Below are 19,000 nucleotides of genomic sequence, written 5' to 3'. Positions count from 1 at the left end.
CTATACATATAATGGTATAAACCATATGGGTTTTTTTTTAAAACAACACTTGTTTAAATTTTTTAAAGATTTTATTTAGAGAGAGGGGAGAGAGAGAGGAAGGCAAGGGAGAGGTGTGGGAAGCAACTCACAGTTGCTTCTCACATGTGCCTTGACTAGGCATGTCTGGGGCCTCGAACCGGCAACCTCAGCATTCCAGGTTGATGCTTTGTCCACTGTGCCACTACAGATCAGGTAAAAAAACAATACTTGTTTAAAGTAGACTTTATTTTGAAACTATTTCAGAAATTGCTTATTTTTGTGTTTAAATTTAACAGTACATCAATGATATGCTGCAAAAATAAAAGATTTGCTATGTTTTTAATTAGTTTTAATATATTGAATTTTTTTATGCTGTTAGGTAATAAAGGAAGCTTTGCCCTTTAAAGTTAAAAATATGGTTAAACTTTGTACAAAGCACATTTATTATTATTATTTTTTACAGAGACAGAGAAAGAGTCAGAGTGAGGGATAGACAGGGACAGACAGACAGGAATGGAGAGATGAGAAGCATCAATCATCAGTTTTTTGCTGCGCATTGCGACACCTTAGTTGTTCATTGATTGCTCTCTCATACGTGCCTTGACCGTGAGCCTTCAGCAGACCGAGCAACCCCTTGCTCGAGCCAGCGACCTTGGGTCCAGGCTGCTGAATTTTTGCTCAAACCAGATGAGCCCGCGCTCAAGCTGGCGACCTCGGGGTCTCGAACCTGGGTCTTCTGCATCCCAGTCCAACACTCCATCCACTGCACCACCGCCTGGTCAGGCACATTTATTATTTAAATTAAACATTTTGGTTATCAGATATTTAAATGTGTCTGAAATATTTGCTTTTAAAATACTCTATGATAAAAACTTTTGAAATGGGTAAATGAATTTGGAAGTTGTCATTTTTGTTAGGTTTCATTTAAAGTAGGAAATACCACCAATAATTAAAGATTTCTCACTTGTGTAAGGGTACCAAAAGTTATTTTAAGTAAACATTTGGCCTTTTTCATGGAAAAATTACTCACCTTAACCTGTAAATAGGCAAACCCTAATTTGCTCAGTTTAGTATCTACAGAAGATTTTGAAGGAATATTTTTCTAGTTAACTAGATGTATCAAAGCATTACTGGACATTTCTGGGTGTGTGTGTGTGTGTGTGTGTGTGTGTGTGTGTGTGTTGGATTATGTCTATATTTTTAGGAGAAATCAGGGTAGAATATTTAGATTGTTAATCATGGTGTAAATTACATCTTCACTCCCAAACTAATGAAAGGCCTTAAAATAAAATTTTCTAAAATTACAGAAACTCTTAAAAACTCTCACTTACAGGTCTTGCAGATAGTTGATTGGGAAAGCCATGATCAGAACTTAATTTTGACTTCTTGTCTCCTATTTCTTCAGTCCCCAAACTCGAACATGAATATAGCCAATAACTATATTATAACCAACAAGAATATGTTCTGAGAAATGCAATGTCAAGCAGTTTCATCATTGTGTGAACACCATAGAGCGCACTTACACAAACCCAGATGGTCTAGCCTCCTACACACCCAGGCTCTATGGTGTAGCCTATTGCTCCTGGGCTACCAGCCTGGGCAGCGTGTCATTGTACAGAACAACACGAGATTAAATCAAACATAAAAGAAAATGATGCAATCAAGAGATGCAGAAAAACACAAGATGTAAGAGGCTGATGCCAGTGTAATAAGGCATGCTGTTTAACAGCAAACGTTTTTGTTCTCTTTTTTTTTTCTTTTTGATAAAGGCAGAGAGAGAGAAAGAGAGAGTGACAGGAATGTAGAGCCGCTCCTGGATGTGCCCTGACCAGGGAGTTGAACCTGCAACATCAGCACTCTGGGAGGATGCTCCAACCAACTGAGCTGTCCAGCCAGGGCTTAATTTTTATTGATTCTTAGAAATACAGAGGAAGGGGGAGAGAGAAGCATTTATTTATTGTTCCATTCAGTTGTGGATTTTTTGGTTTCTTCCATGTTTGCCCTGACTGGGGATCAAACCCATGAACTTGTTGTTTCAGGACGATGTTCTTAACTGACTGAGCTAACCAGCCAGGGCCAGCACAAACTTTTTTTTATAAGTATAAAGAGTATACTCTAAGAACAGTAACATGTATAGTAGAGTAAATAGCATAAACCAGCAACATAGTTATTATCAGTATAAAGTATTAGGTACTGTACATAATTATGTGTGCTGTACTTTTATATGACTGGCAGCGTAGTAGGTTTGTTTACACCAGTATCACACAAACGTGAGTCATGCAATGTATTGCGTAGTCTCTTACAGTAGGAAATTTTCAGCTCCGTTACAATCTTATGGGACCATTGTCCTGTATTCAGATACTCATTGATGGAAACAGCGTTAGGCAATGCATGACTGTAATTGTTTTTTTGATTTTTTTTTTGAGGGGGTGGGACAGACAGGAAGGGAGAGAGATGAGAGACATCAATTCTTCTTTGTGGCACCTTAGTTTTTTATTGATTGCTTCTCATATACACTCTGACTGAGGGACTCCAACTGAGCCAAATAAGCCCTTGCTCAAGCCAGCGACCACAGTGTTATGTCTATGATCCCACACTCAAGCCAGCAACCTCGGGGTTTTGAACCTGGGTCCTCAGCGTCCCAGGCCAGTGCTCCATCCACTGCACCACTGCCTGGTCAGGTGACTCTAATTGTTTTCTTTAGGCAGATGGTCACTCTGAAATATATAATGTTATTATCTATGCTTTGAAGTTTGAGAGGAGTTGAGTGTGATTAGGGATACCAAATATTAGTGACAGCCCACTTGTTTGGTGGCTACTTCTTTGGTAATAATGATTCTCTGATAAAACTGCAAATAAAAAGTAATTACTGAAAATATCCTCTGGAAAATAAAAAGTGCCATAAAGTCATGTACAAAATTTCTCATGACAACCTAGCACTCCAGAAGTCATGGGTTTGAACTCCAATCACCAGGGCACATCCAAGAAGCAATCAATGAGCACACAGCTAACTGGAACAAAATTTCTCATGGGGAAAGCCACACTCAGAATCTATGGGTTCTTTACCATATAATTCCACTTTTTTTTTCTAGAAAGATATTTATTTTTAAATATATTTTGTTGAATTTATTGTGGTTACGTTGGTTATTTTAAATAGGTTTCAAGTGTAGAGTTCTATAATGCATCATCTGTTTATTTTATTATGTGTTCACCACCCATAGTTTAGTCTCCTTTGCAATTCCATCTAAAAATAGTTTTTAGATTTTGTTTATTCATTTGGAGAGAGAGAGGAGAGAGAGAGAGATGGGGGGAGGAGCAGGAAGCATTAACTCACATATGTACCTTGACCAGGCAAGCCCAGGGTTTAGAACTGATGACTTCAGTTGTTCCGGGTTGACACTTTACTGCGCCACCACAGGTCAGCAATTGATTTTGAAAAACCTGGCTTACCCATTGGCCAGTTTGGCTCAGTGGAAAGAGCATCAGCCTGAAGTATGAACATCCTGGGTTCAATTTCTGGTCACGGCACAGTAGAAGCGACCATCTGCCTCTCTCCCACTTCCTTTACCCCTTCTCTGCCTCTTCCCCTCCTGCAGCCAGTGGCTTGGTTGGTCCAAGCATCAGCCTCAGGTGCTGAGGATAGCTCAGTAGATTCGAGCATCGGCTCCAGACAGGGTTGCTGGGTGGATCCTGGTCAGGGCACATGCACGAGTCTGTCTCACTATCTCCCTTCCTCTCACGTAAACAAACAAACAAAAAACCTGGTTTCCCAGTTCAATGCAGATCAGAAGCAAAAATTAGAAGTGTGGGGGCTGGAGGGGAGCAAAGCTTTTAAAAGCATGGGCATGGCTAGTTGTAAGAAGTGACCACAAATAGCGGAAGGAGATGTAAAACTGCAGAACAGGCATTCCAAGCACAGTAGCCAAGGGTTCTGCATTGTGAAGCCAAGTAAATCACCTGCACCCGAGGGTGCCAGGAGATTGTTGGAGTATTAAAATATAGTGTAGTATTTGGGCATGATAATTACTCTGAGTCAGTAGGAAAGCAAAAATTGTATAACCTTCATTTAAGAAAGAATTTTCTGGGAAAAGAATAGTGAACAGCAAGGCTTCGCCTGTAAGGTACTTATTTACAAGCTGCTTTTGAAATTTGAAATTCAAAAATAATTAGAATTCTTTCAGAAGTTTGGCACTCAAAGAGCAGTTTCACCTCGGGAAATTTGATTTATGGAGCATTTCATTATTCTATTCCCTAGCAGTGCCAAACCATTAAGCGTTAATTATAGTTGTTAAAGGCAGATCAGGATTCAGAGTCTTTGACTTAATCAGTTTAGTCCAACCCAAGAAGCAGCGCTAATTGCCCTTACTTTGATGCTGATTCATAACAGCACTTTGAATATTTTCATAATCATCACCTTTTAAGGCCTTACCCAGCAAGGAGGCAATATTAATATTGCAAAGTACTTGAGAGAGCGGGCCCTAGGGTCTGACTGCCTGAGATCAAATCCTAGCCCTACTGTTTACTAGCAGTACCATTTAAATTATCTAGTCTGACCCGTGCCTCAGTTTTTCATTGTGTAAAACAGGGAAGGTACTGTAACTATCTCATAGGAAAGTTGTGAGGACTAAAGCTAAAACGAGTCAAAGTCTTAGCACATTGTTTGAAACCTGACTAATAAATGCTGGCCATTGCTTTATTACTACAAGGCCTTTGTGGGAGTGCTTCCTCTGCGAATACTAAATAACAATTTACCATTTCTTCTGTGAGATGAATTGGTCTTTTCTGATCTTTGCACATGGTACAAATTATTTTAGCCAACTTTGCATTTTATAAACATGTTTGTACTTTTTACTAGATGCTAATATTCTATTAATGGATGAAAAGTGTGTCCAAAAAATTCTGGTCTTACAGATTATCCTTTTAGAGACAATTTTAGGATTTTAGGCTTCTTTAGATGGGAAGAAGCTATACTGGTCTGAAATGTTTTACTGCCTATCAAGTGATTAACAGTTCTGTAACATTTAAAATATGTTTCAAACATGAGTGTCTTATGTAATTAGTTTTGTTTAATTATATCACCAAATGCAAGCAGGCTCTCATGTTAATCACCAGCTCAATATAATCTGGCTTTTTCCAGTATCCTGTTGTTAAGTCAGCTGGAGCTTGACAGGTATTAGGGTATCTTTTCTGTGTTCCAGAAATTGATCTCTGGCTCCCCACTACTGACAAACTGTCAAAAAGTACCTCGGAGAAACTTAGTTCATCGTTTGAGTTTCAATGGAGCAATTCAAAGCTACGTAGAAGCCACCACCTATTATGTGTGCCCCGTGTACTCTGTCACTCAGTCCTGGCAGTAGTCCTGTGAAGTAGGTGGTTGTACTCCCTTTTACAAAGGAGGGCACTGAGGCCTAGAAAAATTAATTTGGTCAAGATCACACAGAGGGTAAGTGGTAGAAACAATATTCAAGCAAAGTTCCTGTGCTCGAAACCCCGTGCTGTTTTCACTATGCGCCCTTGTCTCTCAAAAGGAAATAATGAATTAGTCTTTGTAATAGTTTGCACGCAGCCATATGTAAAGCTCCGCCAGAACTGATCTGGAATATTTCTATGTGTCTCAACAATTAGTTCATAACTTAAATCCTGTGAATCCACAACCAGAAAGTGCTCTTTATGGAACCAGTTACGTACAAAAAGATAAATGTAGCTCCCTATTCTGTTTTTTGTTTGTTTGTTTGTTTGGACAAACAGCTAAAACCTAGTCAGAGTTCTCAAAATGAGGGATATAAGGAAGGCAGAATTTCTTTTCTTCCCTTCTTTTTTTTTAACAGAGACAGAGAGTCAGAGAGACAGAGAGAGGGATAGACAGGGACAGACAGACAAGAACGGAGAGAGATAAGAAGCATCAGTCATCACTTTTTCGTTGCGACACCTTAGTTGTTCATTGACTGCTTTCTCATACGTGCCTTGACCACGGGCCTTCAGCAGACTGAGTAACTCCTTGCTCAAGCCAGAGACCTTGGGTCCAAGCTGGTGAGCCTTGCTCAGACCAGATGAGCCCGCAGTCAAGCTGGCTACCTCGGGGTCTTGAACCTGGGTCCTCCGCATCCCAGTCCGACACTCTATTCACTGTGCCAACGCCGTCAGGCTTTTCTTCCCTTCTTTTTTTTTATTAAGTTTGAGAGAGAGAGAGAGAGAGAGAGAGAAGGGGGAGGGAGGAGCAGGAAGCATCAACTCCCATATGTGCTTTGACCAGGCAAGCCCAGGGTTTTGAACCGGCGACCTCAGCATTTCCAGGTCAACGCTTTATCCACTGCGCCACCACAGGTCAGGCCTTTTTCTTCCCTTCTTTACCTCGTATTAGGCCTAGATTTATTTTAAATCTTATTTCCTCTTACCACTCTGCATCTATGGCAATTGATCCCCTCCTCCATTGGCATTTAAAATGAGTGCTATATGGAAGTTTGAGCTTTGAGGTTTTTGGTTTTCTTATTTTTTTTGTTGTTTTCATTGCACTTGTATTATTGTAGATGTCCTTTGTGTGGATTTCTTTTTAAATTCTGAATATCCTTGGTTCTAATCAGCTAGATGAACATGATTTTGTTACATACCAGTATAGGTTTGCTAGAGATACTAAGTAATTGGGGATATAAGAATTTTCAATTCTGGAAAACCTCCTTTGTTAATATAAAATTATATTGGCCAGACCCTGCAATAAAATGGGCAGACAGCATTTTATTCAACTACCTTTTTTTTTTTTCTTTTTTTTTCATTTTTCCAAAGCTGGAAACAGGGAGGCAGTCAGACAGACTCCCACATGCGCCTGACCGGGATCCACTTGGCATGCCCACCAGGGGGCGATGCTTTGCCCCTCTGGGGCTATTCAACTACCTTTTTAAAACAAGCCTTTAGAACCCCGTAAACTAGAATTGTGTCTTATTCCTTCACATCTCTAGTCCATGGTACACAGTAGGTGTTCCATAAGTGGTTTTTGAATAAAGGAGTTGGTTTTCTGCCAAATATCAAACGTATTTCTTTATTTTTTTAATCAGACATTCTTCTGTCAAGTATGGATTAGTCAGTTTGGCATGTGAAGAGCATGGTAGTAGGACTTGATGCTTTTCTTGGTTCTGCCCCTAAATATGTCACTTTGGGAAAAGTCAATCCGTCTCTTGGCACTTCAGATTTTCTATGTGTAAACAGAAGCTGTATAATGAGATGATCTTGAAGGTGCCATTCAACACAGAGTTGTATCATCTGTGATCACTGCATTTTACAAAAAATCTCTAAGACTGGCATATTAATGTCAATCACTTAATAGTGTTTCTTACTACATAACCCTAAAATATACTAAGTGATTATAAGGGTATGTCTCTCTATTTTGCCTTGTAGTGGATATCAAACTGTTCTTATCTGAAGAAAAATGTGGCCAGGGTGTATGAAAATAATTGGTGAAGAGTTACTTTTTTAAATTACTGTATCTAGAATAGTTTGTGCTTTTGAATAATGTTTTGCTCCAGTAGAAGAATGAGCTGTGAAAAAAATTGGGTTATTCTTTTCAAAAGCACTGTATATATCTAATGCACATAAAACTTTTCATTCAGGCCCTGGCTGGTTGGCTCAGCGGTAGAGCGTCGGCGTGGCGTGCGGGGGACCCGGGTTCGATTCCCGGCCAGGGCACATAAGAGAAGCGCCCATTTGCTTCTCCACCCCCCCCTCCTTCCTCTCTGTCTCTCTCTTCCCCTCCCGCAGCCAAGGCTCCACTGGAGCAGAGATGGCCCGGGCGCTGGGGATGGCTCCTCAGCCTCTGCCCCGGGCGCTAGAGTGGCTCTGGTCACGGCAGTGCGACACCCCCTCCCCCCCCCCCCCCGCGGAGGGGCAGAGCATCGCCCTCTGGTGGGCGTGCCGGGTGGATCCCTGTCGGGCGCATGCGGGAGTCTGTCTGTCTCTCCCCGTTTCCAGCTTCAGAAAAATACAAAAAAAACCCAAAAAAACACACAAAACTTTTCATTCACATAAGAATCAAATTAAGGCAACCATGAGATATACTTTTGCCTATCAGATTTAAAAAAATTTTTGAAATAACACTCATTTTTGGCAGGAGGATTAAAGACATAAACTGAGAACAGTAGGGCTGTAAATTGATACAGTGTTTTTGGAGGATAATTTGAAAGTTTCTCAAGATGCTGAACTTTGGCCTGCAGTTCCACTTCTGGGGAAATTTATTTTAAAGAAATGTATCACCACGGCTGACCAGGCGGTGGTGCAGTGGATAGAGCGTTGGACTGAGATGTGGAATGACCCAGGTTCGAGACCCCGAGGTCGCCAGCTTGAGTGCGGGCTCATCTGGCTTGAGCAAAAGCTCACCAGCTTGGACCCAGGGTCGCTGGCTCCAGCAAGGGGTTACTCGGTCTGCTGAAGGCCTGCGGTCAAGGCACATGTGAGAAAGTAATCAATGAACAACTGAGAAGTCGCAATGCGCAACAAAAAACTAATGATTGATGCTTCTCATCTCTCCATTCCTGTCTGTCCCTGTCTATCCCACTCTGTCTCTGTAAAAAATAAAGAAATGTATCACCAAAATGCACATTTTCTTTACAAAGATGCTTATTATATTATTATGTCATATAGCTATATTTCTGGGAAGACAAAAAATACTCAAATCTCTATGTGGTAAGATTATGGGTCACTTCAATTTTCTTCTCTACTTTTTTTGTTTTCTATATTTTCTATATGCACAGAGACTTATTTTCAATCACAAAATACATGCATGTTCTTTTAAAAATGTGTTCTCGTCTTTAAAAAGTGTATGGAAGTATTTCCCTTCTCACCTACTCTATTCAATGTCCCCTTGCTTTTATTTCTGAACAGGTCTACAGAAAAAGTTGGAATTTCAACATTAGAGGTAAGTTGTGCTTTCTGATAATTATGTTTCTACAAATTTTGTACACTTTCATTTATTTTTAAAATATAATTATTTTCTTTCTGCTGCTTATTTCTTGCTAAATAACATTGTTTGTATTTTACTAGATGTGATTAGATACTCTAGAAATAGCTAAGTATATATTGTGGTACAAGGCAGGGACTATAAGTATGTTTTAGATTCCCACTAATTTTTATTTGATTTATAATTTTTAGAGTACAAGAGCACTATAAAATACTTGTGTGTGTGTGTTTTAATTGAAAAAGTAAACTTGCATGACAAAAATGTGGAGTTACCAAAACACTTGTATATTTCTAATGGGAACATGTTAGCATCATCACTGTATATAAAAATCAATCCCAGTCCTGTATCCAAGCAAGGAATTTGTATGAAGACATGATGATATTGCAAACTATTTTAAGTACAGGAATATCAGCAAATAGATATTCTTTGATATTTGATATTTTATATCAAATAGGTTATATACTGTATGTGCTTGTATGTATATGTTTATGTGGATGAGGGATGTCTATATATATTAATCTCAAACATGCTTTATTTTTTCCATTTCAAGTGTCCTTAACTTCTTTTAAGACACTTTGGATATTGATCTCTTTCATAAATTCTGGTATATTTATATGGAATATTCTACAGTAGCAGATAGAAATTCATTATTTATACACAATAACATGGATAAATTTCAGCACCATAGTATTTACTGGGGGGAAAAACAACTCAGAAAATTATATGCAGTAAGATTCCATTTATATTCATTACAAAAGCATGCACAATTAAAGAATATATTGTTTAGTAAAGTTACAAGCATAGTCAAACTATAAAGAATAGCAGGGGAATGATAAACACAAAGATTAGGATATCAGTTATTTCCTTTCTTAAAAAGATTTTATTTATTGATTTTATAGAGGAGTGGGGGAGGAGGGAGTGAGAAGTATCAATTCATAGTTGTTTCACTTTAGCTGTTCATTGCATGCTTGTTGCTTGTCGTATGTGCCTTGACTGGGCAAACCAAGGGTTTAGAACCAGCAACCTTAGCATTCCAGGTCGATGCCCTGTCCACTGTGCTACCACAGGTCAGGCAGTATCAGTCATTTCTTTTTTTTTTTTTTTTTTTTTTTAAAGATTATTTATTTATTTACAGAGACAGAGAGAGAGTCAGTGAGAGGGATAGACAGGACAGACAGACAGGAACGGAGAGATGAGAAGCATCAATCATTAGTTTTGTGTTGCGCATTGCGACACTTTAGTTGTTCATTGAATGCCTTCTCATATGTGCCTTGACTGTGGAGCTACAGCAGACTGAGTAACCCCTTGCTCGAGCCAGCGACCTTGGGTCCAAGGTGGTGAGTTTTTGTTCTAACCAGATGAGCCTGCGCACAAGTTGGCAACCTCGGGTCTCGAACCTGGGTCCTCCGCATCCCAGTCCGACGCTCTATCCACTGCGCCACCGCCTGGTCAGGCAGTATCAGTCATTTCTAACAGGGAAAGAATGTAATGGAAATGAGAAGGAAAAGGATATACAAGAGACTTGAAAGCTAGTAGGAACAACGTTTTATTTCTTAAATTAACTGCTTAAGAAAGGTTATGTCATCTTTCTTTAGTCCTTTTATAAAAATCCTTTTAGCCTGACCTGTGGTGGCACAGTGGATAAAGCGTCGACCTGGAATGCTGAGGTCACCAGTTCAAAACCCCGGGCTTGCCTGGTCAAGGCACATATGGGAGTTGATGCTTCCTGCTCCTCCCCCCTTCTCTCTGTCTCTCTTGCTCTCTCTCCTCTCTTTCTAAAAATGAATAAAAATCTAAAAAGAAATCCTTTTATGTTCTGTTTATTAAAAACAAATTTTAGCCTGACCTGTGGTGGCGCAGTGGATAAAGCATCGACCTGGAAATGCTGAGGTTGCCGGTTCGAAACCCTGGGCTTGCCTGGTCAAGGCACATATGGGAGTTGATGCTTCCAGCTCCTCCCCCCCTTCTCTCTCTCTCTCTCTCTCTCTCTCTCTCTCTCTCCTCTCTAAAAATGAATAAATAAATAAATAAAAATTAAAAAAAAAAATTTAAAGTAGTATACAAGGCCCTGGCAGGTGGCTCAGTGGATAAAGCATCGGCCTGGCACATGGACATCCCAGGTTTGATTCCCAGCCAGGGCACACAGGATAAGTGACCGTCTGCTTCTCCACCTCTGCCTCTCCCTCTCTCTCCCGCTTCCCTTCCTGTAGCCAGTGGCTCAGTTGATTTCAGTGTGGCCCCAGGCACAGAGTGTAGCTCAGTTGAAGCACATCAGCCTCAGGTGCCTAAAATAACTTGGTACTCGAGCATCACCCCCAGATGGAGTTGCCAGGTTGATCCTGGTCCAGGCACATGCGGGAATGTACCTCACTTGTTCGCTTCCTCTAAATGAATGAATGAATGAATGAATGAGTAAACACATACATACACACACACACACACACAGACATGGGTAAAATCTGCTCAGTGCAAAAGTAGATGATTGAGAATATAACTCACCTCCCATTCCTTAGCTTCCCAATCCCTATATCCATAGACTGTTGCTATTTATTAGGCCTGTGGGTTTTTTATTTTATTTATTTATTTTTACAGAGACAGAGAGTCAGAGAGAGGGACAGATAGGGACAGACAGGAAGGGGGAGAGATGAGAAGCATCAATTCTTCATTGCGACACCATAGTTGTTCATTGATTGCTTTCTCATATGTGCCTTGACTGTGGGGCTACAGCAGACTGAGTAACCCCTTGCTCGAGCCAGCGACCTTAGGTCCAAGCTGGTGAGTTTTTGCTCAAACCAGATGAGCTCATGCTCAAGCTGGTGACCTTGGGGTCTCAAACCTGGGTCCTTCACATCCCGGTCCAATGCTCTATCCACTGTGCCACTGCCTGGTCAGGCAGGCCTGTGGGTTTTAAAAGCCACTTAACTCTAAGATATCTTTTGGTTATAATAAATAGGTTTTGGGAATTTATGAATTTATCTCAATAATTACAGATTTTCCTTAAATAAAATCAGACAATGTACATATTTAGTAAATAAATATGAAGTTAGAAATTGTTCTTTTTTATTTTTATTATTATTATTTTTTATTTTTCTGAAGCTGGAAACAGGTAGAGACAGTCCGACAGACTCCCGCATGCGCCCGACCGGGATCCACCGGGCACGCCCACCAGGGGTGACGCTCTGCCCACCAGGGGGCGATGCTCTGCCCCTCCGGGGCGTCGCTCTGCCACGACCAGAGCCACTCTAGCACCTGGGGCAGTGGCCAAGGAGCCATCCCCAGCGCCCGGGCCATCTTTGCTCCAATGGAGCCTCGCTGTGGGAGGGGAAGAGAGAGACAGAGAGGAAGGAGGGGGGGTAGAGAAGCAAATGGGCGCTTCTCCTATGTGCCCTGGCTGGGAATCGAATCCGGGTCCCCCGCACGCCAGGCCAACGCTCTACCGCTGAGCCAACCGGCCAGGGCCGAAATTGTTCTTTTTTATTTTTCATTTTGAAATAATTATAGAGTCACAGGAAGCTGCAAAGACAGTGCAGAGAAATCTGTGTATTCTTCACCCAGTTCCCCAGTGGTTATATTTTATTTTTAGTACAATATCAAAGCCAGGAATTTGACATTGGTACAATGTACTGTATAGTTCTATGTCAGTTTATTACATATATAGATTTGTGTAACGGCCACCATACTTAAGGTGCAGATGTTTCATCACCACAAAGCTCTCCCTTGTGCTACCCCTTCATAAAGTCACACCTGCCACTTCCCCCTCCCCATCAGCCATGACCTTAGGCATCCACTAATCTGTTTTCCTTCTCTATAATTTTGTCATTTGAGAATGTCCTATAAATGCAATCATGTATGTGTGATCTTTTGAGCCTGACTGAAAGGGTTGAGATCCATTCAAGTTGTTGCATGTGTCAGTGATTTGTTCTTTTTCATTGTAAAGTAGTATTCTATGGCATGGATGTACTCAGACTGTTGAGTACATATTATATATAAGGTCTACCGGAAAGTTCTGTTTGTTTTTGGAATAAAACAAAATACAAATTTTTCTTACCGTCAATAAACTTTATTAAATAATATAATTGCCATTATTATTAATGATTTCTTGCCAGCGTGAGGGCAAAATGTATATCCCATTTTTGAAAAATGTTTTATCTTTTGATGCGAAAAATTGAACCATTGCTTGTTTGATATTTTCTTCAGTTTTGAACATTTTGCCCTTCAAAAAATTTTGTAAGGACAAAAACAAGTGATAGTTGGAGGGTGCTAAGTCCTGAGAATATGGTGGATGCGACAGACATGCTTCTGTAGCATTTCTTCCTTGTTGAAATTCGTAAAAATTACAGTGGCGTAAATGAACTTTATCAGTAGCCATGGGTACACTATCACTTCACACATAAGACTAACGTGAATCAACTTTGTTTTAGTTAATTTGCTACGTCAGTATGTATACATAAAGTGATAAAAAATAGAGAGGCACACATGCGCCAAATAAATGTGCTTACGTGTCGAAACTTGTTGTGATTGAAACGGACAGAACTTTCCGTAGACCTTATATAACAGCCTATCAATTGATCTCTTTTTTTTTTTTTTTTTTTTTTTTTTTTTTTTACAGAGAGAGAGTCAGAGAGAGGGATAGACAGGGACAGACAGACAGGAACGGAGAGATGAGAAACATCAATCATTAGTTTTTCGTTGCACATTGCAACACCTTAATTGTTCATTGATTGCTCTCCATATGTGCCTTGACCGCAGGCCTTCAGCAGACCAAGTAATCCCTTGCTTGAGCCAGCGAGCTTGGGCTCAAGCTGGTGAGCTTTTTGCTCAAACCAGATGAGCCCTCACTCAAGCTGGTGACCTCGGGGGTCTTGACCCTGGGTTTTCCGCATCCCAGTCTGATGGGTCCATCCCCTGCGCCACCGCCCGGTCAGGCTATCAATTGATATCTTAAGCAATCCAAGGAAAGATTTAATGTAGTCCCAATATTTAATGGTTTTATAATATCACAGAAAAAACATGTATACAAAGCAATGGCCTATGAGGTATTAATGTTTGCAGAACAGAATAGAACTCACGTGCTACAAGGTGTTAGAGGAGGAAGGGAGAGGCAGGGTGACTATGAAAGCACTGTTACTTGGAATAGTAGAGAAAAGATTCAAGGAGGAGGTTAAACTTGTGCTGGCTTTGAAAATTGGGAGAGGCCCTGACCAGGTAGCTCAGTTGGTTAGAGTGTTGTCCTGATACACCATGGTTGCAAGTTCATTCTCTGGCCAGGGCACATACAAGAGTCAACCAATGAATAAATAAGTGGAACAACAAATCTATCTATCTATCTATCTATCTATCTATCTATCTCAATAAAAGAAAATAGGGAGAGATTTGATTAGGTAGCTAGAGAAAAATTGGGAAAACATTGTATGTTAGGCAATAGTATGAACTAAGTAATATGCAAACACAGAATTATCTGGGAGCATTGAAAGACTGGTGTGGCCCATGTAGCCATTACAGTTATAGAATACTGGAAGAGAACGTTGACACCAGACTTAATGAGTCTTGAATTTCAGAATGAAAGCTTTGGCTGTAAAATTTTGAAGCCATTTAAAACATCAGTTTTCATATTCTTATAGTTGTGCTCTTCAGTGTTTTTTGCTGGAGAATTAACAAAAGATAAGTGGTAAAATGGTGGAAGAACATTTGGATGAAACAGACTAATTCAGAGAGAGACTTATTAAGAGGCAGTTATACTGTCAAGACATAAGACTACAACAAAGGGACAGTGTTGATAGGAATGGATGGATGAATGAAACAACTTTTTTTCGGGGGGGGTATTTTTCTGAAGTGAGAAGCAGGGTGTTAGACAAACTCCCACATGTGCCCAACTGGGATCCACCCGGCATGCCCACCAGGGGGGATGCTCTGCCCATCTGGGCTTTGCTCCATTACAACAGAGCCATTCTAGTGCCTGAGGCAGAAGCCACCGAGACATCCTCAGTGCCTGGGCCAACTTTGCTCCAATGGAGCCTTGGCTGCAGGAAGGGAAGAAAAGATAGAGAGGAAGGTGAGGGGGAAGGATGGAGAAGCAGATGGGCGCTTCTCCTGTGTGCCCTGGCTGGGAATCAAACCCAGACTTCCACACGCTGAACCAACGCTATACCACTGAGCCAACTGGCCAGGGCCAAAACGACTCTTAAGAGTTGTTTCCTGGCCTGACCAGGCAGTGGCACAGTGCTTAGAGTGTCAGGCTGGAATGCAGAGGACCCAGGTTCAAATCCCCGACGTCGCCAGCTTGATTGCAGGCTCATCTGGCTTGAGCCCAAGGTCACTCGCTCTGCTGTAGACCTCCCCCGTCAAGGCACATATGAGAAAGCAGTCAGTGAACAACTAAGGTGCTGCAATGAAGAATTGATGCTTCTTATCTATCTCCCTTACTGTCTGTCTGTAACTATCTGTCCCTCTATCTCTGTCACTCACAAAAAAAAATGTTTCCTGTTGTTTTTTTCTCTTTGAGTATAGGTCACTTTTGTACAAATGGTGTAAAACTGAGTTAGTCTTTTGTTGGATATGCTTGTTAAAATTAAAAGCTCAAATCTTATGACTCAATACTGTAAGGAGAGTGAAAGCAGCTCTTTGATATTCGACACAAGTGGAGGTGGTGTGAATTGCTAGCAATTGAATGATCCACCACTGTTTTTAAAGAAAGCGTGTTTCTGACATTGTGATAGATGGGGGTTAGAGGAATGGCCTGATGGTAGGAAGCTGGGATTTAGTGTAGGTACTTTGCTTTAGTAATGTAGCAGCCAAAATGCAGAACGGGTAGTAAATGAAGATTGTCTCAAGCCTAGCTAAGTTGATCTTAGGACTTCCATTGCTTTATCCCCGCAGCCTAGCTGAAGTGCTCGAATGGGTCGGGAACCTATGGCTCGCAAGCCAGATGTGGCTCTTTTGATGGCTGCATCTGGCTCGCAGACAAACCTTTTTTTTTTTTTCCCTGTATTTTTCTGAAGCCGGAAACGGGGAGAGACAGTCAGACAGACTCCCGCATGCGCCCCACCGGGATCCACCCGGCACGCCCACCAGGGGGTGATGCTCTGCCCCTCCGGGGTGTCGCTCTGTTGCGACCAGAGCCACTCTAGCACCTGGGGCAGAGGCCAAGGAGCCATCCTCAGCGCCCGGGCTATCTTTGCTCCAGTGGAGCCTCAGCTGCGGGAGGGGAAGAGAGAGACAGAGAGGAAGGAAAGGGGGAGGGGTGGGGAAGCAGATGGGCGATTCCCCTGTGTGCCCTGGCCGGGAATCGAACCCAGGATTTCTGCACGCCAGGCCGACGCTCTACCACTGAGCCAACCGGCCAGGGCGACAAATCTTTAAAAAAAGTAATAATGTTAAAAATATAAAACATTCTCATGTATTACAATCATTCATTTCCTACTGCTCATGTTCATGGTTGCGGGTGGCTGGAGCCAATCACAGCTGTCCTCCAGGACAACACCAAATTTTTATTGGATAATGCATAATGTACACGGGTCGTTGTATGGCTCTCATGGAATTACATTTTAAAATATGTGGTGTTCATGGCTCTCTCAGCCAAAAAGGTTCCGACCCCTGTGCTAGGGGAAGGAGCTGGACCTTAGGTAGGTAGCACTTGGAGAGAATCATATACATAGACAATGTGTATCTATACATATCTACAGTATATAGATGTATCTATGTTAAATATAGACATACTAAGTGAAGTTTTACAAAGAAATCTTTCAATTTACCTTCTCTAGGGATCAGATCGTTTGGTAGGTACCATATCAGTTCTTAAACTATGACTTAATAACAGTTTAATTTATAGGAGTTGATAGCTTTCAAAAGTTCAAAATCCAAGGGAGTTTTGTTAAAGCCAAATAAAATAGAAGTCAAATCACTGCTCAGCAGTTTTGGTCAGTGTAAGAGTGTAAATCTGTGACCTTTGTAATTAACTCAAGCAAATTAAATTGAGGTACAGGAGTCATTAGTGTGTAATTTTGCCAAGGTTAATTTAGGGAAAATATCCGTGGAATTAGATTGTATAATGCTTATGGTTTTCCTGCTAATATACAGTTATTGGAGGATAATTGAATGCGTATACTTAATTCGTAGGGCAGTTGAAGGTATTTCTCTAATGTGCATTAACTGTTCTTTTTTCCTCCTAGTTTTATTGAACTATAATTGACATATATCACTATAAATTTAAAGTGTATAGAAGTATGGTTTGATTTACATATATTGTGAAATGATTACCACAGCAGGTTCAGCCAACATCTATTTTTCCATATAAATACAATAAAAAGGGAAAAAAGAGCTCGGTTCCTGAGATTACCATTAGAGGAGAGAGCAGAAAGAGGTCACGTGGAGGAGGCCAGGAGAAGCAGCTAAGATGGCAGAGTGTTGAGTGAGAAGCCAGTTTGTGCAGAGTTTGTGCAGAGAGAAGGAAGGAGATGGGGAACAGAGGTGAATAAGTCTGGTGAGCTAGAAACCTTTGTCTCTAGGAAACTCGGATAAGTCAGTAGCTTTGTGAGCACTGAATGTGAGTGGGTTTTGGAGGCCAGTGTGTGTTTCTACTTGCCCGCTGGGTGCAAGCTAGGATTAAAGATGATGGCCCACCAAAAAAAAAAAAAAAAGAAAGAAAGAAAGAAAAACGGGGGGGATTTTTACTCTCTTAACAACTTTCCTATGTGTCAAACGCAGTGTTTGCAATAATCATTGTGTTGTATTTAACATCCCTAGTACCTATTTATCTTCTAACTGCAAGTTTGACTACCTTCTTCCAATTCACTCTTCCCCCATCTTTAATTGCTTTTGATTACAGATTTTTTTTTTAAGTTGAAAACTGGGCAGCAGTAGAGTTTTGATTTTATCTAATACTTAAAATTCCATGAAACAGTTTTTCTGTAGTACAATCTATGAGATTGGTAATATTCCCTAAGTGCTGGGAGAAATCCAATGAAAGAAATTTTCAGCTTAAAGATATTGGAAATCCTACAGAAATTTCTTTAGCACATTGTATCTTTAGAATATTATAATCTCTAGAGTAATTGCATCGTGGAGTTTATCATGATCATATCCTGGTAACACTCAATAGAAGTACTACTTTAATATGTACACACATTCTTTTTTATTTATTTATTTATTTTTATTTTTTTTTTCTTTTCATTTTTCTGAAGCTGGAAACAGGGAGAGACAGTCAGACAGACTCCCGCATGCGCCCGACCGGGATCCACCCGGCACGCCCACCAGGGGCGACGCTCTGCCCACCAGGGGGCGATGCTCTGCCCATCCTGGGCGTCGCCATGTTGCGACCAGAGCCACTCTAGCGCCTGAGGCAGAGGCCACAGAGCCATCCCCAGCGCCCGGGCCATCTTTGCTCTAATGGAGCCTTGGCTGCGGGAGGGGAAGAGAGAGACAGAGAGGAAAGTGCTGCGGAGGGGTGGAGAAGCAAATGGGCGCTTCTCCTGTGTGCCCTGGCCGGGAATCGAACCCGGGTCCTCCGCACGCTAGGCCGACGCTCTACCGCTGAGCCAACCGTGTACACACATTCTTATTTCGCTTATCTGACCAAGGAAAAAGGAAAGGTAATACTGGCTTTCTTTAACAAGCTCTGAGATGTGCACCAAGAATTATAAAGTGGATTTTTGTTTATTTTTTGCTTTTATTCAGTATTGGGAGTAGCATTCAAATTGCTGCACTTCTTTAAATGTGAAGACAGCTTTAAGGTGTAGAAGAATATGGTGTTAAGATTTGCAAATGTATGATTATCTTATTTTACCTGAAATTTTTTCCAGCAAAAATGCACTTATCTATTTTTACCGTCTCTAACCTACCAAGTATATATATATATGTACGTATGTATATATGAAAGTATACGTAGATATATATGTATTTTTGGTGGGTTTAATTTCGTTCATCTGTTACTGTTTATGAGGACTTCGTTTAGTTTCTGTTTAGGTCTTGATTTGTTTTATCTAAAGCACTTAGAATTTTTAAGAAAACAGTTGTCTGAGTGTCGTTTTCTGCATTATG

The 19,000-nt window shown here is 40.9% G+C and overlaps 1 protein-coding gene across 2 annotated transcripts in view; it reads left to right on the top strand.

Moving 5' to 3' along the window:
* The window catches only part of WDR44 (WD repeat domain 44), a 103,916-nt gene that overhangs the window by 26,709 nt on the left and 58,207 nt on the right, over positions 1-19,000 (top strand). Inside the window, exon 2 of one of the 2 annotated variants that reach the window (XM_066249157.1) lies at positions 8,890-8,923. The exons of the other annotated variant lie outside the window; for it this stretch is intronic. Coding sequence (XP_066105254.1) covers positions 8,890-8,923 — 34 coding nt within the window. The remainder of the gene's footprint in view (positions 1-8,889; positions 8,924-19,000) is intronic. 2 annotated transcript variants of the gene reach the window in all.

This window comes from Saccopteryx bilineata, chromosome X (assembly GCF_036850765.1).
Source record: "Saccopteryx bilineata isolate mSacBil1 chromosome X, mSacBil1_pri_phased_curated, whole genome shotgun sequence".
Classification (NCBI taxonomy): Eukaryota; Metazoa; Chordata; class Mammalia; order Chiroptera; family Emballonuridae; genus Saccopteryx; species Saccopteryx bilineata.
This window is presented reverse-complemented; position numbering and strand designations above follow the sequence as displayed.